The sequence below is a fragment of the Taudactylus pleione genome, unplaced genomic scaffold (assembly GCF_031769625.1).
Source record: "Taudactylus pleione unplaced genomic scaffold, aTauple2 ptg000117l, whole genome shotgun sequence".
Taxonomy (NCBI): Eukaryota; Metazoa; Chordata; class Amphibia; order Anura; family Myobatrachidae; genus Taudactylus; species Taudactylus pleione.
The window spans coordinates 22,560,413-22,587,868 of NW_028284519.1; the positions used below are offsets into that span (position 1 = coordinate 22,560,413).

General features: G+C 46.4%; 1 protein-coding gene across 8 annotated transcripts in view; it reads left to right on the plus strand.

The window, feature by feature from the left end:
* Positions 1-27,068, plus strand: part of SLC12A3 (solute carrier family 12 member 3) — a 111,013-nt gene extending 83,945 nt beyond the window's left edge. For all 8 annotated transcript variants that reach the window (XM_088471920.1, XM_088471921.1, XM_088471927.1 and 5 more), the window contains 7 exons: positions 2,455-2,538; positions 3,022-3,123; positions 3,336-3,447; positions 8,958-9,044; positions 12,969-13,104; positions 13,465-13,532; positions 25,388-27,068. In XM_088471920.1, coding sequence (XP_088328046.1) covers positions 2,455-2,538; positions 3,022-3,123; positions 3,336-3,447; positions 8,958-9,044; positions 12,969-13,104; positions 13,465-13,532; positions 25,388-25,529 — 731 coding nt within the window. In that variant the 3' untranslated portion in view covers positions 25,530-27,068. The remainder of the gene's footprint in view (positions 1-2,454; positions 2,539-3,021; positions 3,124-3,335; positions 3,448-8,957; positions 9,045-12,968; positions 13,105-13,464; positions 13,533-25,387) is intronic.
* Positions 27,069-27,456: the final 388 nt, after the last annotated feature.

Sequence of the window (27,456 nt, forward strand, 5' to 3'; positions counted from 1 at the left end):
TCCATATAAATCAAATTGACTGAGGTAATAATTAAGTCACCTGTGGTCAAGCATGGATATCCTTAAAACCTGGACTGTTGGGGAGCCTTGAGGATCGATTTTTGGAACCTCTGGTCCAGGGTCTTTGCTCTCTTCTGTGCATGCGCCATCTTTTGGAATATGTCACCAGAAAGATGGTGTCACGAAACCGTGCCCAGCTTACGCTCAGATACGACAACCTGACGTAGCTGGGTGGTTCTAACGTGGGTTTTACCTAAGCTACGACCATGAAGAGTATTAAAATAGCGCTCTTACGTTCGCCAGACACTTAAATCTCACTGAAACGAACATTTATACACAAATATAGCATGGGCCTCTCCAGGCACGTGAATTCATTAGAGCACAGAGATAATGCTGATAAAGTTGTAGAATTTATTGAGAAATATCTCCAGGGTTAAATTACAAGGAAAATATGTGAATAAATAAGACATACAGTAATAAATGCACAGATTGATTCAGATAAAAGAAAATGATAAAGTATCAGAATCCTAAGGTATCTTATGCTGAGATCTTAGGGGATCTGTGTGGAGGGAGACCAGCATAGACCGACATGGGGAGCACTCCTTAGCTCTCAGCTACTCTCTGGAAGAGTGAACAACTAGCAGTGTGGGCTGCTGAGCCTTATAGTTCCATGACCTGCAGCCCACACCCTTTTCAGGATCAAAAATACTGTCCTTTGTTCTCCCAGGGTCTGTGTAGATGCAAATTAGCACAACTACAAGACCTGACACTAATATACCTCCCTGGACCTTTAAGGTATTTTATGATAGGAAGATTGCTAGCATAACGTGTTACAAATGACTCTTCTAGTAGCCAGTGTGACTGTGTACTGGACTTGCATCATGGCCCCCTAGTGTGTGAACAAACATTACATTAAGGAAGCTTTGTCTTCAAAGGCCAGGTGTCACTTGACCCTTTAGTCCTGATTAGCTTATGCAATCCAGCTTTGCCTTACTGTATCCATTCCTGGAACATAGAATTATAATAACACACACTTTATCCAGAGGACACAAAAATACATAAAGTCATGACATGGGGCTTTGATGATTCACCGTAACTCATGGCGATGGTCACAGATGGCGTCACTGAGACCAGGTATGGGGGAGGGGGGTGGAGCTGCACATGGGCCTCCAGCTCTTAAAATGCCACTGCTTAAATGTATAATGAATAAAAGGACATGTCTCTGTTACATGTGGTACTTTTGTGTGTTTACAACTCTTTTACTGTGCGCTTCTAAATGACCTGCTCCAACGTAGGTCTACAGAAAAGTGTACAATGCATGAAACAAATATAGGACAAGCCTCAAACATCTCCTCAAAGCTAGTGCAAAATTCATGTATTTTATAGCGTGAAAGCTAGAAACAAACCTGGGTCTGACCTGGGTATAGGGGTGAAACGCTAATTGAAATATCTAGTAGCTGGTTCTCTCCAAAGTTTCCCTAAGAACAGCTGGCATTCGCTTCCCCAGGGCCATAACTAGGGGTGTGCAAGCGGTGCAATTGCGCAGGGCCCTGGGGACAGCATCGTCGTTGCCCCATGGCACCTGCATTATACTTGTCTATTATCCCAGAAGGTGCAGGAGACTCACGATTTTTTTTCGCAGTACTGGAACAGTGACCGGATCTCCCTCTTACATCCTAGTGAAGTGGGTGAAGAGAATACTGGGAAACGCCTTTCCGTAGAGAGAGGGCAGGGCAGAGCTAAGATAACGCAAAACACATCATTTTAGTTCTGCCCCCTTCCCAGTGATCTGTGATTAACATAATTTTGGCATGACGGGGCCTTATGTGAGAGTATTACCCCGCCCCCTGAAGTGGTCGGCTGCATCTCCTCTCCCAGCTTCTCCAAGAAAGAAGACTTTCAAAATAGGCAAGTATGACCTGCGTGTGGCTTGCAGGGTATCTGGAAGAGGACGGCACCCTGCAGCCTGTGCAGCTGTCCCTCAGCCATTTTTGTACTTAATACAGTGGTTCCAAAACTGTATACCGTGGCACCCTGGGGTGCCTCAGAACACTTGCAGGGGTGCCTCAGGTTAGTGGTCCAGCACCAAATCAAATTATTACTGGTCAATGTAATGTAAATATGGGACAAACAGATGCGCAAAGACCTGTGCACTACCACATAACTGACCCTAAGGATGGCAGGTAAGCACAATTTACTTAATAATTTTTATCTGAATCTCTCAATAAAAAAAACTTTTGGCTTAAAGGTGCCGTGAAAACAATGCTGATACTCTAAGGCGCCGTGATTCAAAAAAGTTTGGGAACCACTGACTTAATGAATGAAGCCCTGTGTGTGTTTTATGAGAACATAATGTCGGAAATCCGAGTGTAAATGGGTCTTTATCTATGGGAACTATATGTTCAGAAGCTTTTTGTCATCCATACCCAAATATATATAATCCTCTCTATATAGTTAACCCTGTGTTTCAACAAACGGAGGGACCAACACTGAAAGAAGGGGATGAGAATGGAGCGGACTGTCTACCACAAGGAACATGTAAGTTTGAGATTAGTAAGTACACCAGTCATGGGTATCACGGATACTACAATTCCTTCTCTGTTACTCCATCATCATCTGCACATGTAGCTCTGCAGCAGTAGAGGGGGGCAGCTAATTGCAGCCTGAGTGCAGTATTACTGGGTTCTATTGCTGGCACTGTCAAGCTTCTAGTTACCTCACAGTACCTCAAAACACTTATTTAAAAAACTAACATAAGTTAAGATCCATCTTAGAGTGTTTCTTGTCTTATATAACAATGAGCTCTATTGCTGCCATCTTGTTCCACAAAGCTGTGTTCTCCTCTGCCAAAGCCGCCTTTTTTTGTCATACAGAGCTGACACATTCACACCCATGCAGTAACCTCAGAAATGCACCCAAGCAGATGACATTTAGCTCATTATAAATAACCTCCCATATGCGTACAGGTCACATTATAATTGAAAAAAGGTGTACAATTGCTATACAATTGCTTGATTACAGTGGACCCAGAGGCTGTCACCGCTGAACAACAGGCCAGCACCATTTTCCAGATTAACCAAGGAAACAAAACGATTGATATTTACTGGCTGTTTGATGATGGAGGTGAGTGTGACTCACTTAGTGTTTGCTCAGATCATGCTATAATGTTTGTTCTGTCCAGAAAATTAACACTTCACAGAATCAAAGAACCAGTTATGTGGTTCCCACATTATCTTCCATCCTACTGGTGACCGTTACATGTCCTATAGCGTCAATATAGTAAGAAAGGGACAGGCATTGGGGTCACGTGGTTACACAAAGTCTCTTTCTTGCAGGACTTACTCTACTGATCCCTTACCTTCTGAGCCGCAAAAAGAGATGGGAGAAATCTAAGATTCGAGTATTTGTTGGCGGACAGATCAACCGGATGGATGAAGAGCGCAAAGCGTAAGACCCTGCAATTTATTGTAGTATGCAAACCACACAATACGGCTGTCGCACAGTAATCTGGTTTGAGTGACACCATGTTAGGTTGTGTTTTCAAGTAGTTGGGGGCACATCAGCTTTTTTTTGTTACATCAAAGTCCTATCCAGTGGTGTAAGTTCATGCCAGGTACCCGGAGGCAAAGTAGATGGTGGTGCCCCCCTCCACCAGCTTGCTCCAGCCCCCCACCCCTCCCTGTGTTTCTCGCCTCCAGCCAGCCCCAGTGTCTCTCCTGCCAGCCCCCATTGTGTCTCCAGCCAGCGCCCACTGTCTCATGAGGCCAACCCCTTCATCCCACCAGCTCCATTTACCTTCCCCCTTGGTCTTCCCGTTACTAAAGAAAACAATAAAACACATTAGCCCCATAAAAAAAAACACACACATTGGCCCCTTAAGAAAATAATAAAACACATTAGCCCCCACAGGAAAATAATACAAACATATATTTCCCTAGGGCTGGGGGGTGTGGTGGTTAGTGGGTAGGGTATGTCCCTGGGCTGGGGGGGTACTGTATGTCTACGGGGCCAGGATATGATCCAGGGGACAGGATATGATCCAGAGGACAGGGGGTAGGGTGGGTTATGGGTATGTTCCAGAGGCGGGGATGGTAGTTAGGGTGGGTACTGTATTGTGAGGCCAGATGGTAAGGCTGGTTAGCCAATCGCCCCAACCGGAACCAGCACCTGAAACATGAGCTCCATACACTCCGCTGCTGCTGGGGTCAGAATGGGATAGTAATAGTATTGGGACGCAGGGTGGGAGTAGTAGTGGAAAGTGGGGACAGTATGGGGGTAGTAGTAGTGGAAAGCAGGGAGTTAGATGGGAGTAGTAGTGCAGATCAGGGGCATGATGGGAGTAGTAGTGCAGATGTGGGAGCAGAACGAGGTGCCATCCCTCTCTCAGTGCTGACAGCACACATCCAGAGTGATTGTATTAGGTAAGCCCCTGCCACTCATTCCTGACGCTCCTCTGGCTCCTACTCCATCCCACAGCTACACACATCTGTCTATCGTCCTCGCGTGGTCCACCTTGTCTTCGGCCCCGAACATCCCACAGAGACAGGGCGCCGGAGGCTGACGGAGAGGATGCTACACAGTGATGGTGTAGCCGGTAGCTCAGAATCTTACTTGTGTGCTGCAGCTGAGGCGGGCGCCGGGATCTCAGAATCTAGTGGATAGGTCAGGAGCCGGTATGTCCGGATCTATGCAGCGGTCAGACATAGGCACAGGTGTGATTGCCTGGCGCACTAGTTCCTGTTTATATGCTGCTGTTGTTCAGTCAGACGCCGAGACATCAGACCTGACGCTCTATGGTCTGATGCCAGTGTATCCATGCTCATTCACTTTAGTGTCGGACCAGCAGGGAGTAGAGGAGGAGCTCACTGGTGCCCCACCTGACAGCTGGCGCCCGGAGGCCAGTGACGCCACTGCCTTCGGGGGTTTCAGCACTGGTCCTATCACGCGTAGCAACCAACTGATTTGGTTTAGTTTAGGGCAATACAAAAGGGTTGACAGTTCTATAGATAATTAAATATACGTCATGAATCAGAGAAATAAACTTGATGAAAAAACTGAAGCTGGGGTTTGAACCAGTCATGGGGTGAATGTTTTTTTTCATTAGATACACACAGATCTTTTCATATATGTCAGTATCTTATTGATAATACATTTATCTTTTCATGTCAGAGGTTAAACAAAAATCCTACTTGGTTATATCACTGCAAAGTTTAAACCTATGGTTATTATTATGCAAGGAACCATGACAGATGGCAAAAACAACCCCACTAGGTGTCGCTGTTTGTAATGGCTCCAGTGTTTGACTTTATAAACTAAAAAGGATGTGAGCTGATGTTTGAAAATATATTCCTCATAAATACAATACTGCTATAGGCTAGAAGCTGTCGGTGGAGCTACCACAAGAGCAAAAAACTGTTCTGTCTTTTTTTTTTGCTAAACATTCTGTAACAAAAGGAAATCATTATTTTGCTGAATTGCTGAAAATGTTTTGCTTTATTAACAGATTTGCTTGTTTGCCTCTTTCTAGCCGAGTTTAATGTGTTTTACATTTAAACAATCTGTTGTATCTGTATGTTAAATAGGCATATATCTCTATATACATCCAAGTCAAAACTAGGGATGAGCGGGTTCAGATTTCTGAAATCCGTGCCCCCCCGATCCGAGACGAATCCGAGTCAGTCTCGACCTTTCCCGCCTGACTCGGATCTGAAATCGAGGCAAAACGTCATCATCCCACCTTCCGGATCTTCTGGGCTTTGGATTCTATAAAAGGTCCCCGCGTCGGCGCCATTTCTCACTCCGGCTGTGGACAGTGAAGAGGGAGGGTGGGAGCTAGGGCTGGCTGGGCTGTGTTGTGCTGCTGTTGTCCATAGGGGCTGTGTCCACTCAGTCCATAGGGCCTGGCTGGGCTGTGTTGTGCTGCTGTTGTCCATAGGGGCTGTGACCACTCAGTCCATAGGGCCTGGCTGGGCTGTGTTGTGCTGCTGTTGTCCATAGGGGCTGTGACCACTCAGTCCATAGGGGCTGGCTGGGCTGTGTTCTGCTGCTGTTGTCCATAGGGGCTGGCTGGGCTGTGTTGTGCTGCTGTCATAGGGGCTGGCTGGGCTGTGTTGTGCAGTCAGTTGTCCTTAGGGGCTGTGTCCACTCCAAAGTCTATAGGGGCTGCCTGGACTGTGTTGTGCAGTGTCCCATAAAGGCTGTAATCCTAGAGGGTTGCTGTAGTGTTGTCCAGGGGGTGATCTGTGCATCAGGGGTGCTCCCCCAAAGTGCAATGCAAAAAAATATATATTTTTTCTCTGTGTTTGTGAATTGTGTGCGCAGCAGCCGCACGTGCATCAATAAAGTAACGCCAAGCGTGTGCCTGGGTCATAAGTAATGGGCCGGCTGGCTTGACCGTTAAAGGGTGCTGTAACCCCCAAAGTGCACTACAAACAAAATAAATAATTATTTTCTGTGTTTGTGAATTGTGTGCGCTGTAGCTGCACGTCCATCAACAAAGGAGCAGCGCCAAGCGTGCGACTGTTTCATAAGTAAAGGGCCGGTTGGCTCGTCCGTTAAAGGGTGCTGTAACCCCCAAAGTGCACTCCAAAAAATATTTTTTTTTTCTGTGTTTGTGAATTGTGTGCACTGTACGTGCATCCTCAAAGCAGCAGCGCCAAGCGTGCATCTGTCTGTTAAAGGGTGGTGTAACCCCCAAAGTGCGCTCCAACAAAAATAAAAAAATCTTTTTTTCTGTGTTTGTGTGTGAAATGTATGCGCAGTAGCCGCACCTGCATCCTCAAAGCAGCAGCGCCAAGTGTGCGTCTGTCTGTTAAAGGGTGGTGTAACCCCCAAAGTGCGCTCCACAAAAAATAAACAATTCTTTTTTTTCTGTGTTTTGTGAGAAATGTATGCGCAGTAGCCGCACGTGCATCAATAAAGGAGCAGCACCAAGCGTGTGCCTGTGTCCCATAAGTCTGTTAAAGGGTGGTGTAACCCCCAAAGTGCGCTCCACAAAAAATAAACAATTCTTTTTTTTCTGTGTTTGTGCGAAATGTATGCGCAGTAGCTGCACGTGCATCAACAAAGGAGCAGCGCCAAGCGTGCGCCTGTGTCCCATAAGTCTGTTAAAGGGTAGTGTAACCCCCAAAGTGCTCCAAAAAAAAAAAAAATTTATTTTTCTGTTTGTGACTTGTGTGCGCTATAGCCGCACGTGCATCAACACAGTAGCAGCGCCAAGCGTGCGCCTGTGTCATAAGTCAAGGGCCGGTTTGGACATCTGGTCTGGACTGAAGGACGTGCCAACAATTTCTGACATGTCTACTGTCACTGCATATGATACTGTCACCATTGACAGAATGGTGGAGGATTACATCGGTGACAGCATCCAAGTAGGCATGTCAGACAGTCCGTACCTGTACTGGCAGGAAAAAGAAGCAATTTGGAGGTCCCTGTACAAACTGGCTCTATTTTACCTGAGTTGCCCCCCCTCCAGTGTGTACTCTGAAAGAGTGTTTAGTGCAGCCGGGAACCTTGTCAGCGAAAGGCATAGGAGGTTGCTTCCACAAAATGTGGAGAAGATGATGTTCATAAAATGAATTATCAACGCTTCCAGGGAGACCAGCCTCCAGAACGTACAGAGGGACCTGTGGTTGTGGATTCCAGCTGGGACGAATTAATACTCTGTGAGGATGAGGATGTACACAACACTGAAGAGGGTGAAGAATCGGTGGATGAGGACGACATCTTGCCTCCGTAGAGCCAGTTTGTGCAGGGACAGATTAATTGCCAGCTTGTATTGTGGGGGCCCAAACGAACCAATCATTTCAGCCACAGTCGTGTGCCAGACCCTGGCGCTGAAATGTTTGGTTTGTTAAAGTGTGCATGTCCTGTTTATACAACATAAGGGTGGGTGGGAGGGCCCAAGGACAATTCCATCTTGCGCCTCTTTTTTTTTCTTTGCATTATGTACTGTTTGGGGCCTAGTTTTTCAAACTGCCATCCTGTCTGCCACTGCAGTGTCACTTCTAGATGGGCCACGTGTTTGTGCCACTCACTCGTGTCACTTAGCATTGTCATCCAGCTACCTCGGTGCAACCTTTTGGACATAAAAACACTATTGTGAGGTGTGAGGTGTTCAGAATAGACTGGAAATGAGTGGAAATTAATGTTATTGAGGTTAATAATAGCATAGGAGCAAAAAAACCCACAAATTTTGTGATTTTAGCTGTTTTTATGCTTTTTTTAAAAAAAATACAGATCCAAAACCCAGAACCCAAAACACGGAAGGGTGGTTTTGGCAAAACCAATCCAGATCCAAAACACGAAGAAAGATCCAGATCCAAAACCAAGACACAAAAAGTGGCCGGTGCACACCCCTAGTCAAAACACAGCAGTGTTTCTACATGAGGCAAACAAATGCATATACTAACATTCAACTATAGTGCACAGATGCTCCTTGATAGTATTATTAATAAATTGAAAAGATATGACTATGACATAACAAATTTGAATAGGTGGTTGTTATTTGCTATAGTACAGATGCAATGCTAATCATTGAAACACCTATATAGACCATACTTACCTACTCTCCCGGGGAGTATCCTGGGCTCCTGGAAGAATGGAGAAAATGATTGGCACATAAATACTTTACATGTTGAGGTATCAGCTCTCTGTTGAGCCTTTGTAAAGACAGTTACATCCGACCACCCGGAAATGAAGAAAGAACAGACTACATAACAGGCTAAAACTTCTAGAACAGACAAGTAGTGCTTTTGCCCATAGCAACCAATCAAATCCTGTCTATAAGCTTCTAGAATGCAGAAGAGAAATGAAAGCTAGAATCTGGTTGCTATGGGCAACACCACCACTTGTCTGTTTTAGAAACTTTAATCTACTGCTCTATATATCATATGTGTGTGTGTGTGTGTGTGTGTCATTCAGTATATTATATTTTTTTTTTTTTACTTGTGTTTCAGGATAATCTCTCTGTTGAGTAAATTCAGAATTGGATTTCATGAGGTGCACGTCCTACCAGATATCAACCAGAAACCACGGTCTGACCAGTAAGGACATTATCAACACATGAACTGTACATGTTGAGAGTGCGTTGTGAAAGAGATTATACCATGGAGGGAGAGATTTATCAACTGTTCTGGTCTGGGTCTAGAACCAATCAGATTCTAGCTATCATTTATCTAGTATATGCTTTCAAATTATAGATACAATCTCCTCTTTAGAAGGTTGGTAAAATTCCTCCCTAGTCTGTTGCTATAGCATTCAAGTGACATATCACAAGGCCAATGACAATGAGCTTTAACTGCTGTCAGTCAGGGGAACTTTTCCCCGAGCAGTAGTGTTCCATTATCCCGTGACTTCCAAATGCTGAACAAAATTAGATTTACTGTATGTTAATTGAAATCTTTTATTTTACAATGGGTACCACCACCATATTTTGAGCCTGAGCCGCCAATTCCAAATTGGGAGCCTGCCCTCCTGCCCCATGTGCATTTAGCTAGAACAAGATCCCACTACACACGTCCATTTGAACATTGTACAATAAGGTGCCCCTTGTGACCAGCATTTAGTGCAGGGCTATTGTTTGGGCTTTTATACAAAGTTGGGCTTAGTGTAGCAGCTTCTGTGCAAAGCCCCAGTCTAGTGACCGCTGGAAAAGCGCCTAATTGGCAAATTTGTGCCCAGTCTGGTGGCTAGTGGGCAAAGCTTGGCTAGTGGCCCAATGTATTCACTAATTGCTGCTGTAACCAAACCGGCAGTAATACTATTAATGCCACTGGATGATACACCGCATCTCCAGAAGCTTCTTTTCTCCCTACCTCCTGCTACACTATGGCAATACCGGCCATTGCGACACGCTTCTCCAGTCTGGGTCTCCTCCAAACTTTTGTGTGTTGATTCCTCTGTGACAACAACATTTTTGCCCAAGTAATTGACTATAGGGACAAGTTTAAACCCTCTTTATCAATGACGTTAAAGAATCAATCACTCTAGCTCACCCAGATGTGTGTTACCTAGACCCTAAACCAAGGACTTGGTTCATATGTGTTTGCAGTTTTATGTATACCCAGTCATGTAGGTGGATCAAAATATTACTGAGGATCAATTAACCAATGAGAAATTGCCTTAGTGACTACATTGTTAATACATTGTGTTCACTTGGGAGCGCTGTTGTATTTGGGTGCATAGATATTGTATTTAACCATGAAAAAGTCCTGAATATGGCAGATCGCAGTCATACAAACAGTAGAACACACTGGAGATTTCTGCTGCCCAAAATGTACTTCCTGTACAAAACATTGCTCTTTTTATATACTGTAGACATCTCACCACTCCCAGTGTCTCACTGTATCATGTGCTCATTACTTCACTCAGGCAGCTGAGGGAAATCAGCATTAAATCTCACTTTGCTTATAACGTACTGTATATATAATCCGTATTTCAGTCTCCACTCTATAGTGCATAAAAATATTGTTAACTGTAGAAAGGGAATTTAAACATGTATGAATAGATAGGGCCAGGAGCTGGGAAGGGTGGCCAAAAGAGGGGGCGAGGCCGTGCCCCCATGTTCAGCACCTTTCTACGATGTGCGCCATTGGCATTCTGGGGGGTGGTTACCCCTCCCCTCCACTCACCGGGCCCCTACAGAGTCCCGGGTTATTAATACCTGCCCCTCCTCCTCCCATTCAGCACCCCAATAAATAGAGATAAAAATGAGTGATTTGTCATGGCACAGAGAGAAAATCATCTCACTGCAAAACAGATGTAATGATGCAGAAAATGCTCCTACTTACAATGTAGTGTATAAAACGTGTCTGTATGACCTTTTCTGGGATTGCAGCTTCAGATGGAAATATACATCGTAGTCCAGCTACCACCACATGCCTACCCTCCCGGAATTCGCGGAAGGCTCCCGATTTTTCGGGTCACCCCCTGCACCCCCGGAAGGGGGTGCAGGTGCAGTGAAGTAGGCAGAATGGGGAGAATATTAGCAGGGATCGGAGGGTCCGTGCGTTGGGGACAGGGGTCTAATGACGCAATTCTATGAGAATCACATAAGTTAGTCCCGCCATCTATTTCAAATCTGCGTCATCGCGACAAATTCCCATGTGGGCGGGGCTTAATGATGCAATTTCAGTCGGACCCACCCCCAACTCCGCCGCCCGGGCCTCTCCTTCCCGGGCTTCTCCCGGGGAGGAGAATTTCTACAGTCGGCAAGTACATTATTATTATCCTTTATTTATATGGCACCACAAGGGCTACGCATAATTGTGTACTTATTGAATTTCATTTTGTATATCTCTTTCTGCAGAGTAAAATCTCATGTTTGCTTTTGGGAGTAAAGTTAGGGAAAACAGTGCTCCTAGCTCTCATCCAGCAAGAGCCATGATCTTCTCTGTAGCTCCCATTAAAAGAAATATACTGCCCACCTCCATGGCTCCCCATGCACATATAGTACCGTGACTACAGACTCATTCGCACAAAATAAGCAGATAGTAGCAAACCTGTGGTTTTGTACCTTTGTAAATTACCTGCGGGAGTACATTTACTAAATGGTGGTTCGCCAGGGATTTGAAACCGCTGCACATCGCCAGCGGTTTTGGCATCCAGAACATTGGATTTACTATTCAGCAGTTTGGATGGTCATACTCAAACCACCAGTGATGTCTGGCACTTTACAAATGGTCAAATTGCTGATGCTTTAGTCAAAACTGCCATAGAACCCGCTACGTCTATCTGGCCAATCAGAGGTGAAGAATCACAAAACACTTACCCAGAGGGCAAACATCATGTATTGAATAAGGAGGCAAATTACATTAATCATTCTCTTATTAGGGGGCAAAACTAAGGTTTAATTTTATTGAGAACTATATTATTAACGAATTTAAAGGCACAACAAAAAAAAGTTCATTTACAGGACAGAAATCCATATAGCTTCCCAGATCACTGCAGTTTCAGAAATCACTGCAGAACAGAAATCATTGCCGAGCAGAAATCTCTGCAGACCAACATTGGAGACCATGGCATATGAAAATGTGCTTGGAGGAAATTAGTAACTGTCAGTGCAGGTGCAGTGTGACAGTTAATCCTCCAAGGCGCTGCTCTTCTGTTGGAGCTCTGACTGCTCCCCACTGGTACATATCAGTTTGTGCCTTCAGATCAGTGCAGTTGTAGACACTGGGAGACATCCTGGGCAAACTTGCTTAAACACAGCCTACTTGGTGGGTACAATGTAGACCTCCATGGCCCTGACAAGCTTCAAATGTAGCCAAAAACCTAATTCTGGTCAAACTACACCACCGTGCCAAATTTGGTGGAGCTATGTTCAAAACTCTGGCCATGCATAAAGGACACACACACACTCGCTATTACATAGATTAGTTTTGGCTTCAATATATTTATTAAATAATACTCCTCCAAATGAGAATTATTAATATTATTTACCTCCAATATATAATGATTGTCCTCATTACAGGGGGACATATATCAAACCTTCTTAAGAGTGTAATGGAGTAAGGTTTCCCATAGCAATCAGTCAGCTTTTACCTATCATTTTATATAATGTACATGATAAATGCTAGCTAGCAGCTGATTGGTTGCTATGAGCAACTTCTCCACTTGTTCTCTTGTCCACTATTTAGAAGGCTTGACACATCTCTTCCTGTATGTATTCCTTACCTTCTGTTTGGCCATACAGGTATACCGCAAACAGCAGGCTTATAGAGCTAACTCGTCTGTCAGAACCTCATTTAGTTCATCAGTTTTGGTTGCTTTCTATTCTTCACATACTAATTTATCAGGACGGCGATGTGGTTAGTGGCATCCTCTGAACTGACTGTTTTGCCTCTAATAAATCTGGGATTTTCAAAACCACCCTGAAACACCCCCAAAACTGGACGGTTTTACAATCCCAACGCTTAGTCATTTAGCTCTTAGTATCTGCTGTTCAATAAACTTGTTCTGGTTGATAGTGTGAAGCGGTTTGAGGATCTTATTGCTCCATACATGCTGAATGACGGCTGCAGAGATGAGGCACTGGTAAACGAGATGAGACGGGACTGTCCATGGAAGATCTCAGACGAGGAAATCTCGAGAAACAAGGCCAAGGTGTGAAGGCAAATACTTTATATGCACTGCGGCCTATAATGAGGGAATCTCGGGCAGCTGTATTAGGCAGCAGTGTTTGGGGTCCTGTGAGCTGTCGGGAATATATGAGCAAAAAAATGTTTTTCCTTTGTCATAAAAGGACCTATAAGCAGTAATGATGATAGTGACATGTTTTATAGTGTACATTGCACTAATGCTTATTTTTATGCAAGTGATACTAAGAGGTGCCAGTTATCCAAACACATCCATGATTATAAGTGAGAAGTGAACCACACACAAATCACAACGCAACTCTTATGTCTAATGTACAGCCACATGAATCGTTACTTGTACAGTGACTTTCTTCATGTTTCTCTTTAGACTTTGAGACAAATCAGATTAAATGAGGTGCTACTGGATTATTCGCGGGATGCGGCTCTAATTGTCATGTGAGTATAGGAGAAAAAGTTTATAAAACACAATCGGAGCTCTGTGTGCAGGGATGAAATGGATTTATATAAATGGAAAATGTGGAATAAATTACAGTATATAAAAAAAATTAAAGACAATAATTATTAAATTATGTAATCAAATATAAGTAAAGATGAAGGTTTATGGCATGTTGGAATACTTAGGGTATGGGTTACGGACACACACACAATACAATGTTGTAGCTCTTTTGTGGTAAATTATGTAAGTGGGCGTGGAGTAGATCCAAAGTGCTCCTGTGCACAGTGATGTTAGTTTACCCTCCCACTGTCCCTAGAGGTATCCGGGTGTGTAGCCGCTTGATGCTCAGTCTTCCGCCTTACCGGTTCTAGCGTGTTCAGCAAGCAGACGCCGGCATTGATTCCAGAAACCTACCAACGCATTTCGTCCACAGACTTTTTGCTTAAAGTCTGTGGATAAAACGAAACGCATTGGAGAGCTTTTTGACAGCTGTGCGGCCACCATACACATACAGGTGGTGTTACGGTGTTTACCGGCGTTCAGCTTCCCGAATCAATAGCGGCGTCTGCTTGCACCTACTGTAGGCTCCTCCTGTTATGCCAGTAGTTACACCCATGGATGTCCTTTTTAAAGTAATAGAACCCCAATCTGAGAGCACCTCAGAGAATGCATAAAAGTTGAGTGGTTGTGCATCTATAGAAAGGTTCTGCAGCCACGAGAAGGCCTCCTAGAAGTTTAACATCTAGTTGAGGTTAATAAAAAACAAAAATCACTAAAACACTGTGAAAATGCAGCTTATAATTCAGCACAGGAAGCTGCATTCCTGCAGAAGAATACGAGACTGCAGTGAGAAATAGGAAGAACTAGAGCAAATCATTGTACAAGGGATACAATGGGTCACCTTTTAAGTTATCACTATCGTTCAACCGCCTGGTGCATTATATTTACCATATCCCACTTTCTTGGCAATCCATTCAAATTCATACTCCATAGGTAAGCGCTATCTACAGGATTCTGTACTTACTATTAGGGAGATTGGTGACCTCCATAGTATAGCCGCTCCCACTCCACGACCCCGTGTACCCATTTATGCGCACCCACTATTGCTGAGGATGTGCATGGAAGTCCCAGTAGCAGCATTAAAATGAAGGGGTTAATTTTCGTGACTGAAAGTAAAAGACAGAGCAGGATTTAGCCAGAGGGAGAAGGTACTTAGGGAAGTGGGAAATGGAATATGACTGCACCCAGGGCAGTTATAATGTTAGAGAAACCTTGTGATTGAAGGAGGAATGGTCCTAGGTAGATAGCATTAGGTTAGTACACGGTACAATAAGTGGATTGTAATACTGCATGAGAGTAGAGAATGTGAAAGGTCCATACACCTATAATAATGAAAGAATAAGAGACATGTTTAAATAAGGACTTGCCATGCCCATAACTAGAGGTGCTTCATAGATGCAGGTTACCAGGCATTGTACAGGTACAATCTGCCAGCTAATAATCTCACATTTGGTGTGATGAGAACCCCTAAAATGAATGCATCACTTATGTCTTAGGTCATGTGACTGTGGTATACTGTGCTAACGCTCCGGCCTGGAATGCTAGTGGCTCTTCAGGAGTTGTGAAGCTTCAAATCTGGGATATGTATAGTAGTTTCACAACCCCTAGAGAGCGACAGCTTGTACAGACCTGAGCTATAGCTACTAGGGTCTTGGCCATTGGGCCCAATGGGAGAGGCTTCTTTTTGCATCTCCACCTCAGCCCCGGAATCCATTCTGAAGGTCAACAGTAATCATGTTGACACCTCAATGTCAACATTAGAATGTCGATATAGTTCAAACTGTCGACATCTCCAGAATGTCAACCTGTCACAATTTTGACATCTGAACTGTATCCATGTGATTTGTCGACAGTCTGAGGATGTCAAAAGTTAGGGGTAGGACTACTGGGGAGGTTATCCTGCCTGCAAGGTAGGAAGGGGGGGTTAGGGTTAAGCACTAGGGGAAGGGCTAGCGATGGTAGTATTTGGATTAGGGATAGTGGGATATATACTCATCGGAATGCCGCTGAGACATCGCTGCTGGAACTGATCCTCTTGTGATTGCTGGACCTGGGTTATGGCGCTGGTAAGATACCGCTAGTTACCAGGGACCATTTGTCGACCGTTCATCATTTCAACATATCATCCATGTAGACATGATGAATGATAACTATCGCTGCACTAGGGGCCTGATTCAGAGCTGTACACTATGCCAATGTTTTCACAAATGGAGCAATTTTTTGCCCCTGCGCATGCGCCTGAGTGGCACTGTGCTTGTGTCAAAGTACATTACCGTAGTCGCACAGTGCAAGTCTTTAATCGCAGTGTGATTGACAGACAGGGAGCATTTAGGGGTAGCAACGGGGAGTGTTTGCTAAAAACTCAGGTTTGTCTCTACCTGTCGGGGGCATGTCACATCCTGCATCTGCGATCCCATACGCAATTAACATGGCTCCAGCGTCTCAGTTACGGAGCCCATTTTGAGTGACCATAGACTCAATCAAGGACTCTGGCCCTGATCCAGAGCTGGACGCTCTGACAGCGCTCGCTCTGAATCAGGACATCTTTTTTTTTTATGGAGCGGCCACAGCTAATGCGAGCGGCCAGGATGATGGTCGCGATGGTCAAGACCATCGCAACCATCGGACTTGCGATGAGACCCTTGTGGTAGGGTCTCTTGGCCGCAAGCCCCAGAGAGCTTTCGGCTCAAACAGAGCCGAAAGTTCTCACACTGACATCACTTGTGATGTTAGTGGGGCCGCCCCCAGATGGTAGGCGTTCTCATGGGAATGCCTCCGTCTGGGCAGCCACCCCCCCGGCCCGCCAACCAAAGGGGGCGTGCTGTCACTCAACATCGACAGCACGCCCCCTTTGGTGCGAGAACCGGAGCGACGGATTGCCCGGGTCTCGCGCATGACGGAGCTGGCTCCGCCTTGCGCATGCGCTTTGGGCCACCATCGATCCGCTTGCGAGCGCTCAGCGCTTGCGACCGGGTCTGAATCAGGCCCTCTGTGTGCCTGATCTGCGTCCGATGCTGCGTATATGTTTGCAGTTGCGGACAGCTTCGGTGGCTCAGGTGGGCATCTCGGTACTAGTCCCGGCCGTTGCGGCATTACCATATTTTCACACATCCACAGCAACGAAAATCGCACCTGCAGGAGCATTAGTGTACAACTCTGACTCAGGCCCTGTACCCCTACAAATGTCTTTATTCTAACTAATATATGTGTGGAGTTTGTATGTTCTTCCTGTGCTTGCGTAGGTTTCCTCCCACGCTCCAAAAACTTACTGACTTCTGACAAATCTGAATGACAAGTCGTCCAGTGTGTACGTACTATTGTACTATTGCGCGCTCCCGCGCATCGTTCAACGCATCTTTAGACCGGCCTGCTGTGCTTCCAAATATATATGTTATAAAATAGTGAACGGGTAGCGCACTGGAGTGGTTGAGTCTGCAGCGAGTGTGCAGCTTAGTAAAGAGATTGTCCAGTTCTCTGTTATAGTAAGATTCAAATATTTTACAGCGCTCACCCTTAGCAGATATGAACTTAGAAATGTGTAGTGAATGGAATAAGAAAAAATGCTTGTCAAATATATAAACAAACGTGGATTTATTCAAATACTGGTTGCATATGATGTCCACACTTGGATAACAATGCCTAATGTCCTGAGGGTAGGGTATTGTTTAAAAACAAAATGGGCAAGTGTCCTGGTGAAACGTCTGTGGCGTTCCTACTGGTAGATAACCCCTCGAGGGGATAGTTACAGCGAGATTACTGGCTCACTATTAATAACGGTGTAATGGTGATACACATACAGTAAAGTCACTGGTTTTGCTCATGATTAGGTTCATCTCATTTGGGCCTAATCATCAGCAATACCAGTGACTTTACTGTATGTGTATCACCATAGATTGATTACAGATGTTTCACCAGGACACTTGCCCATTTTGTTTTGTTTTTAAACTTTCACTACATTTCTAAGTTCATATCTGCTAAGGGTGAGCGCTGTAAAATATTTGAACCTCCCAAATATATATATCGACCAGTCACATCTGCCATCGCTGGGTACTCACATCGTGTACCCAGCTTTACAGTGCTGCGGAATATGTGTACGCTATATAAATAACAGTTAATAAATTAAATAAATAGCCATCTACTTTCCCTACTGCGATGACTAAAAATAGATCTGCTCAAAAGAGAATTAAAAAAAATACTAAATAAAAGTGAATAATTTTTTCGAATGCATATGACTTCTTTTCATAGGTAGGTGCTGCTGGTCCTTTTATTTAACTGCGTGAGGCCTGCAGCACATCTGGGTAAATCATGCTTATGGTGCATACCCTAGGTCAGATTTTGGAGGACGATATAAACAATATCGTTAGATCATTAATATCGTCCATTTTTTAGCCCCTTCCAACCCCCAAACGACGGACGATGCGTGGGCACGGAAGGTTGATAACTATAACGACCATCGCTCGTGCATGCAGTTCAACCTGGTCAATATCGACCAGGTTACTATAGGTACCCGCGATCATTGATTGCGAGTCGTTTAGTCGTTTGGGGCTTGGTAGTGTGCTGGATGATCGATAACGATCATCCAGCACATGCAGGATGATCAGACAACGATATCGCTATCGTTGTCTTATCTGATTATGTGTATGCACCATTAAGCAATGTGTGGTTCTTCCACTGTTGTGAAACTACGGCTGGATCTTGTGGGTGAACGACAGCTGAAAGGCTACATATATGGAAGAGTGTAATGAGAAGTTTTGTCCTAAATCTGTCTAATATGGATCTTGTACATTTTTTCTTTTATTAAACATGAAGCTGTGTGTCTTATCACTGAATATTAATACTCACACCTTTAGGAAATGTTAAAGTTTTATTTTTTTTAAACAGACCCAGGGTGGCATGTACTAAAGCCTGAAATGCGGTCAAAACTCCGAAAACCCCCGTTTTCTGAGTTTTGCCCTCATTCCATATGTACCAAGCTCCGGAATAGGATACAAGCTCCGGAGCTTGGACCCGGTGGGTGATGCCATCTTAAGCCTCTGGGTTTTGTTTCACGTTTCCCCCTGAGGGATCCCTTCCAACCTTCCCCCGCATCATTTGGCGCATGCGCAGAAAGTCGCTAGAGGGACTTCTGGGTCATAAATCCGAAAGTCCCTCTATCACAAAGGACAGCTGTGCATTTCTACTTCAGGGTCCATAGGGTATCCACAGGATACCTTGGGGTATAGGTGTGACGTCAGTCGCAGGGCACCAAAGAGTTAAGCTTTCAGCCTCCCAGGATGCACTAGGTCCCCCTCCTATACCCCGCCCCCGGGCCAAGGCACCTCAGTTTAGTTTGGTGCCCGGCCGGAGTCGGGTGCACCTGTTGGAGTGGGGGCTAGAAGAGCCCCTGAAGCTTTTTCTTCATGCAGCTGTGGCTGCACATCTGGATGAACAGCATGGACAGTCAGTCCTGACGTCCATGCTGTCTTCCCTACACCCCGCCGGTACCAGAACGCCGGTACTGCTCCGGGGATGCTGGTGGGCGTCTGGGGTCACAGCTAGCGGTGACCCCAGATGCTCCGGACCATGGCCGGATTCAAGGGGGACAGAGGTAAGCAGCGGGGTCCCGCGGTGGGTCCCCGCTGATCACATGGTCCTAAGTCCCCAGGCAGGGGGCTCCCTGGGGACTGGCTGCAGCGTGGAGCCAGGCGACCAACCTGCGCTTCCACTACCCCCTGGGACAGCGGACCGCAGCAGAGCGGTAGCGCTGCGGCGTCCCAGGGGTTAAATGCATGCCAGGGGAGCGCGCCTTCCCTGTCTCACAGCCGGCGCCTCCCCCGCTGCACACAGCCCTCTCTGCACTGTGCTGACTGGTCCTGTGTCAGCGCTCCTCCCCCAGGCCAGCTTCTCTCTGCTCCTCGGCGGCCATCTTCTCTGCAACGCATGGTGAACGCTGCTGGAAGTCTGGAAGGAAGCATCGTGGTCTGGGTCCCCCCGCATACCTCTCCTCCGCTGTGGCTCAGGTCTGTGTATGCAGCGCTGTGTCCTACCAGGCCCTGTGTCTGTGTAGTTGAGTAATCAGCGCTGTTAGTGCAGGAATTGTTATTTCTCTGCATTGTATGTGACTGTGCTAGCGCTGCCTGTAACTTTTCTTCTCTAAACTGTCAGCTTTATTACTGTCCCTGTTCTTTCTGCTAAAGCCCTTGCGGTGCGGTGCTGCAGGGTGGTCTCTCGCCTATTTAATACTTAATTGGTGAGAGAGGTCACATACGTGGTGCCATCATGTCTGAAAGTGATTTTCCCCTCCGGCTACAGTGTACCACGTGCAAAGTACCGTTAGCGGAGGGGGAGGGTAGCGCGGAGGGCCTTTGCCAGCAGTGTTTGTCCATGGCGCGGCCTATTACGGTTACAGCACCGGTACAGGAGCCGCCCTGGGCTTGTTTCGCTCAGGCGTTAACAGCTTTAGTGGGCCAGTTAGCTCCGCAGCCCGCGTTTACTCCGATGGGTTTGTCCCAGCAGTCTGTGGTGTCGTCACCCATGCAGGGGTTCCCACGACAATTGGTGGTACCCCACAGTCTCCCTATTTCCCCGCTCCCGGGTTCTCAGGAGCCAGCGTGGGTTAACTCCCTGACGAGTTCTGTACAGCACTTGTCGGATGTGTTGCAAGGGGAGTCTGTGATGCGGCCTCATAAAAGGCCGGTGGCGTCTCTGTCCGCTCCTTATGAGGATGACGAAGGGACGTCTGATGATGGGGAGATTCTGGATCCTTACGATCAGGAACCTTTCCATACTAAGGACGCTGATGCTAAGTCCAAAGTATATATTCCTGGACTTATTCGGGCGGTCCGCACAGCCTTGGTGATTGAGGACGAAGTTCCCCCAGCGGCTAAATCTAAGTATGCCTTTTTCAAAGATGTGAAGGGCGATGCCACAGTCTTTCCTCTTTCGGGTCAGTTGGTGGACCATTTAGAGGAGGCGTGGAAACAACCTGGCAAAAGATACCAGCCGCAGAGACGCCTGGCGGTGGCTTATCCGTTCGCGGATAATTATTTTGCTAAGTGTGAATCCCCTCCACAGGTGGATTCTCACGTGACCCGTCTTGTCCGTAGTGCCACATTGCCGATGCCATCCATGTCCTCCCTTAAGGATGCTACGGACCGCAAGGTAGAAATCTGCCTGAAGTCCGCTTATTCCCTTGCAGGGGGGGCAGCACGGCCGGCTATGGCCATTTGCTGGGTTGCCAGAGCGATGGAGCGCTGGGCGGATTCATTAGAGGCTTCTTTTGAATCCGACTGTCCGGCCGAACAGGCGGAGTTGATTGGCAATCTCCGTGATTCGGCCACCTACATCAACGAGGCGGCTCTAGACATTAGTACTCTGGTGTCTAGAATTTCTTCAGCAGCGGTAGCTGCTCGTCGCACCTTGTGGCTGCGATCCTGGAAGGCGGACGCAGATCCAAGAAAGGTCTGGAAGCGTTGCCGTTTACCGGAGAAGTTCTCTTCGGTCCGGATCTGGATAAGATTGTGGCCACGCTGGCGGCAGCCAAATCTGCTTGTCTCCCGTCGGCCGCTGCTCCTTCTGGTTCTGGACCATCGTCCTTTCGGTCATCTAGGGCCCAGGGCAGGCCCAAACCACAGTCGTTTCCTCGACAGGCTGGCCCTAAGAAATCGGTCAAGCCCCGGAAACAGGCATGGAGTACCAGACGTCCGGCCCCCAAGCCAGATGACAAGCCTGCGGCCTGACGGTCCGGGTCTCCCCTTGGGGGATCCCAGGGTGGGAGGCCGCCTGCTGCAGTTCTCCCGGTGTTGGTCATTCACTACGACAGACACTTGGGTTCTGGAGGTGGTCTCTCACGGGTACGCCCTCTCCTTCCGGCGCAGACCCCCGGCTCGATTCTTCACCACGGGTCTACCATCAGACCGGAACAAGGCTACGGAGCTGCGGAAGGTATTGCACACTATGCTCCAGGCTGGAGTTATAGTGCCTGTTCCATTCTCCCAGAGGGGCCAGGGTTTCTATTCAAATCTATTTTTGGTACAGAAACCCAATGGGTCATATCGTCCGATTCTCAACCTCAAAGCACTCAACAAGTCTTTGCGGGTCCCGAAGTTTCGGATGGAGACCCTACGGTCCATCATTCTGGCGCTGGAACCTGGGGACTACATGGTGTCATTGGACATACAGGACGCTATGGCGGTCATGGCGGCTTCTCTGCGGCTGCAAGGAGTCCGCATGTTGCCGTACTTGGACGACCTGTTATTGGTGGCAGGATCTCCAGAGCTCCTGTTACACCACTTGGACCTGACCATTGCACTGCTGCAACGGCACGGCTGGCTAATCAACTGGCAGAAGTCCACTCTAATCCCGTCTCGGAGGATTCTGCATCTTGGAGCCTTATTGGACTCGGGACAGCAAAGGATCTTCGTGACGGAGGACAAGATCTCTGCTTTACAGTCAAGGGTGCGCAGTTGTCTGCACAGCCGCCGGGTGTCCTTACACTCGGCGATGAGGTTACTGGGCTCCATGGTGTCGGTGTTCGACATGGTGGAATACGCCCAGTTTCACTCCAGACCTCTGCAGCACCTGATCCTGTCCAAGTGGAACGGGCTGCCTCAGTCTCTGAAGTTCCAGACGATTGTGCTCACCCCGGAGGTTCGCCTGTCCCTTGCGTGGTGGTTAAAGACGACCCACCTCAACAAGGGACGTCCGTTCTGGGTTCCAAATTGGGTCCTGTTGACAACGGACGCCAGTCTTCGGGGCTGGGGAGCAGTTTCGGGTCCACACTGGTTCCAGGGCAGGTGGACACCGACAGAAGCGGAGCTTCCAATAAATATCTTGGAACTCCGTGCGGTCTTCAATGCTCTCCTGCAGGCACAGCGGTTTCTCCAGGGTCACCCGGTGCAGGTCCAGTCGGACAATGCTACCACCGTGGCCTACATAAACAGGCAAGGAGGAACTCGCAGTCGGGCGGCTCTCGTAGAGGTCTCTCGGATCCTGGTTTGGGCGGAGCGCAATCTTCCGGCCATATCAGCGGTCTTCATCCCGGGAGTGCTAAATTGGGAGGCGGACTTTCTAAGTCGCCAGGACGTTCATCCAGGGGAATGGTCCCTGCACCCGGCCGTTTTTCAACTACTGGTGGACAGGTGGGGTCTTCCAGAAATCGACCTCATGGCGTCCCGGCACAACAACAAGTTGCCGGTGTACGGGTCTCGCACAAGAGACGAAGGGGCGTCTCTGGTGGATGCTCTGTCCGTCCGGTGGACGTTCAGGTTCGCATACCTGTTCCCTCCGGTCTCCCTTCTTCCACGGGTAATCCGGAAATTCAAACAGGAAGGAGGGACGCTCCTGTTGATAGCTCCCGCGTGGCCCAGACGGCACTGGTTCTCAGACCTTCAGGGTCTGTCCGTGGACAGTCCTCTGCGGTTGCCGCTACGACCGGACCTTCTGTCTCAGGGTCCTTGTCTTCACCCGGACCTGACTCGGCTGTCTTTGGCGGCGTGGCTGTTGAGACGGCCATGCTGAGGTCCTGGGGGTTTTCCAGCTCTGTGGTGCGTACCATGTTACGAGCTCGGAAACCGTCTTCCGCGAGGATATACCATCGCGTGTGGCATACGTTCTTCCAGTGGTGTCGACCGAGAGGTTATGCACCGCGGGAGTTTCGTCTGTCTCGGATTCTCGCCTTCCTGCAAGCAGGACTAGATCATGGGCTTCGCCTTGCTTCTTTGAAGGTACAGGTTTCGGCCCTATCTGTCTGGTTTCACCGTAGGATTGCTACAATCCCGGATGTGCGCACCTTTATGCAAGGTGTTCTCCGTATTCAGCCGCCCTTTGTTCCACCTGTGGCGCCTTGGGATTTGGCTGTGGTCCTGAGGGCTCTCCAAGGACCGCCGTTTGAACCACTGGGCTCAGTGGATATTAAATGGCTAACAGCTAAGACTGTTTTTCCTTCTGGCCGTTGCTTCAGCCAGACGTGTTTCTGAGTTAGGGGCTCTTTCTTGTAGACCCCCTTTCTTGGTTTTTCATGGGAACAGGGCAGTGCTCCGCACTCGGCCCGAGTTTCTTCCCAAAGTTGTTTCCCAGTTTCATGTTAACGAGGAAATAGTTGTTCCGGCCTTTAACTCACCGGGTCTTTCCGTGGGTGAGGCCTCTTTGGATGTTGTGCGGGCCTTAAGGACTTATGTTGACCGCACTTCTTTGTTTAGGAAGTCGGACGCTTTGTTGTCCTCTATGGCTTCTGTAAAAAGGGTTGGCCTGCTTCAAAGCAAACTTTGGCAGCCTGGATCCGTATGGCTATTTCTGAAGCTTATCTTCATGAAGGCCTACCGGTCCCTCCTTCTCTGAAGGCTCATTCCACTAGGTCTGTGGGTCCTTCGTGGGCAGCTCGACGTGGTGCCTCGGCAGTTCAGATCTGCAAGGCTGCTACGTGGTCTTCTGTCCATACCTTCGTGAGGTATTACAGGTTTGACACCTTCGCCTCTCAGGATGCTTCCTTCGGGCGGCGGATTCTCCTTTCTGCACAGGAGCGTCCCCACCCTTAAAGGATACTGCTTTGGGACATCCCCAAGGTATCCTGTGGATACCCTATGGACCCTGAAGTAGAAAATATGAGATATGGTAAGAACTTACCCTTGTTATCTCTATTTCTACGAAGTCCATAGGGTTCCACAGGACTCCCGCCCTGTCGCACCTGTGCTGCAGATGGGCTTTGCTCTGGTCACCGGTTTTCCGTCTCCCTCTGGTGAGAATGTGATTCTTGTATGTGTCCAGATCTTTGTTCTCTCTCTTCCTTCTCCTCCTCCGGCCTATGGCTTGGTAACTAACTGAGGTGCCTTGGCCCGGGGGCGGGGTATAGGAGGGGGACCTAGTGCATCCTGGGAGGCTGAAAGCTTAACTCTTTGGTGCCCTGCGACTGACGTCACACCTATACCCCAAGGTATCCTGTGGAACCCTATGGACTTCGTAGAAATAGAGATAACAAGGGTAAGTTCTTACCATATCTCATATTTTCTAGGTACATCCCAGCATTATTATCGCCGGTCTGTACCAGATAATTGGAGGAATGTACGGCAGTGTGGATGCAATGCTTAGTACATCTTGCCCCCAATACCATATTCTCCACAGTTGTCTCATGTAATTCCCATTTACACATAAATTGGTGTGTCCCATAGGAGAATTTCATGGGGGAGTCATGCGAAGGTGACAACAGTTTATAAAACCTAAAAGTCCGTTTGTGTAATTATTTTAAGCTGGATACACACTGATAGATATATCGCCCGTTCCATTGAAGGGTGATATATCGATAGTGCATCGCCGGGTGTACAGCGGACGTCATTCACAGACTTATCTGATCTGCTGTGCAGCACAGCAGATGGGCGATAATTCTGAAAGAAATATCGGTCATATACTGGTGTGTATGGGCGACGGTCATCTACTTGTGTGTACGGATGACCCGCCGATCGCCCGTACACAGCTCAACTAGGCGGGCAAATTTAAATGCCCGCCCAGTTGAGCTGTCAAGCCCGGCACACCGGACAGACGATTGTTTGTGTGTATAGACTTACCAATCGTCAGATAGGTCGGCCTAGTGTGTACCCAACTTAAGTATATGTATGTGGTGTCACAGCATATTTATGTAGTGATGGACACCAATGTAAATAATAGCACCCAGGGGGTTATAATTACAATATACCCCTGGGTGCTATTATTTACATTGGTGTCCATCCCCATTCAGAAGTATCTACCTATGGTAATTATTTACAAAATAACTAGACTCAGGTGGCAGACATGCACCACTGACAATTGCTTTATGTCATTTCAGAACAATGCCCATTGCTAGAAAGGGGAAATGTCCCAGCTCTCTGTATATGGCCTGGCTGGAGACCCTGTCACAAGACCTGAGACCTCCAGTCCTGTTAGTCAGGGGGAACCAGAAGAATGTCCTGACAATGTACTGCCAGTAAGAAGTAATCCACCACCTTGTGTAAATACCAAGAGGAACCGGGAAAGGCTGACCAAGGCTACTGGGATATAAGCATGCCACCATATGTAGGCTGCTATACAGTGTGTATATATATATATATATATATATATATATATTCCATTATCTTTTATGGCTTGTACATGTATTTATCTATGGCAGGATAGTAGATTATTGTCAGTACAGAAGGTGATAATTAAGCTGTACCAGCTGGTTTTATAATGGTAAAACATTCATAGATTCAGTCATTTTGCGGGAAATTTATCAATGCTTCTGAAGAGGACTTGTGTAGATGTCCCCCACAGCAACTACTCAGATATTTATCTAGTACATACTATAAAATATCTAGAATATGATTGGTTGCTATGGGTATGGGTTACTACGGGTAACATCTCCAGTTGTCTTCTTTAGAAGGTTTGGCACATTTCCCCCACAATCCTCTGGTCTCTGGGCCTATTTCAGAGGCGGACGCAAAACCCGTTGCGGCTGAGATCCCGTACGCAGCGGTTGTGCAAGAATATGCAAATGTAACAGACACTAGTATGGATTTTATCTAAATGGACTGTGGAAATATTATACCTGGTAATCTAGATTCCTAAATTCAACAAAAATGCTCTTAAATATTTTTATCATGTAAATAAAGTTTTTTGCTTAACACTAGACAATCATTAAGATAAATGTATATTTGTAATGATCTCACGTAAATGTGCAAATGTAAAATCTAATATATATATATATCTATATATATATATATATATATATATATATTCAACATATAACATTAATAAATAAAGTGGTGTAAAAGTTAAAGTAATGCATCAGAAATAGACATATTTGAGATCAATTGGCAAATTTATGAGAGGTCTAAAACAGTGAAATGAGGGACAGGGACAGATAATCTGATTAATCCTAGACACATTTAAGGCAGCAATCCCTCATAGAAGGACACACTGTATTTAACAGTACAGACAGAACTGAGGGGGTGTGACAAAGACTTTCTTATCGCCACATCATGTGCCATGTGACTGTGGTTGCCATGACAGTCACATGACACTGTGGAAACTTCTAAATCATTATTAGCAGCCTAAAGATAGTCTTATAGGAAGAACAAAATACACTCATATTTTTCATGGGATTGCTGCTTTAGAAACATATGCACCTGGCCTGTACAATAGTATCAGTTTTCATTGTGTACAATCCTGCAAAATGCAGTATATGTCTCTGATAATTCTTTTGCTTTAGTAACCGTAGCTCTCAGCTATATCACAATAATGTTACTTTTAAATCTATATTCTCTTATGCTATTATCAAGGGGCAAGGGAAATTGAAGACCAGTGAATAAAAAAAAAAAAATCAGTTTGTATCATCACACAACTTTTTGGATTTATTTTCTGACATTTTCAAGCCTGTTTTAAAACAAATCAATAAACATGTGATTTAAACTACCGATGTTAACAATGCAATTAATCTGAGATTGTGCTTATTTTTATGCAATGTTTGTTTCTGTGATTGAGTTTAACAGGAGCTGGAAAGTATGAAAATAAAATATGTTGACAATGTGACGTTATTTATTTTTGCTAGGTGCCTAAAACATTTCACTTTGTAAGCTGGCGAGTGGGAGCCTGGAAACGAACTATTTTCATCTCTTATGCAAACCACCATAAACATTTCTATAGAATTTGCGCATAGTTTGACTTTGTCATTAAGGAAAATGTTATTTCCGCTTAATGCCCCACCCCCAAAAGGAACACTCTTGACATAGACTTCATTTGTGAGAACTGTACGACGTGGAGGTTTGTTTCTTTTCCCATTGTTGACAAATACACATTAGAGCAATGTCAGGCAGATTTACCGTTTTGTAATGACAAAGCACCTACATCGCTCAGTGTGTACGGGTTATTGCGCGTTCA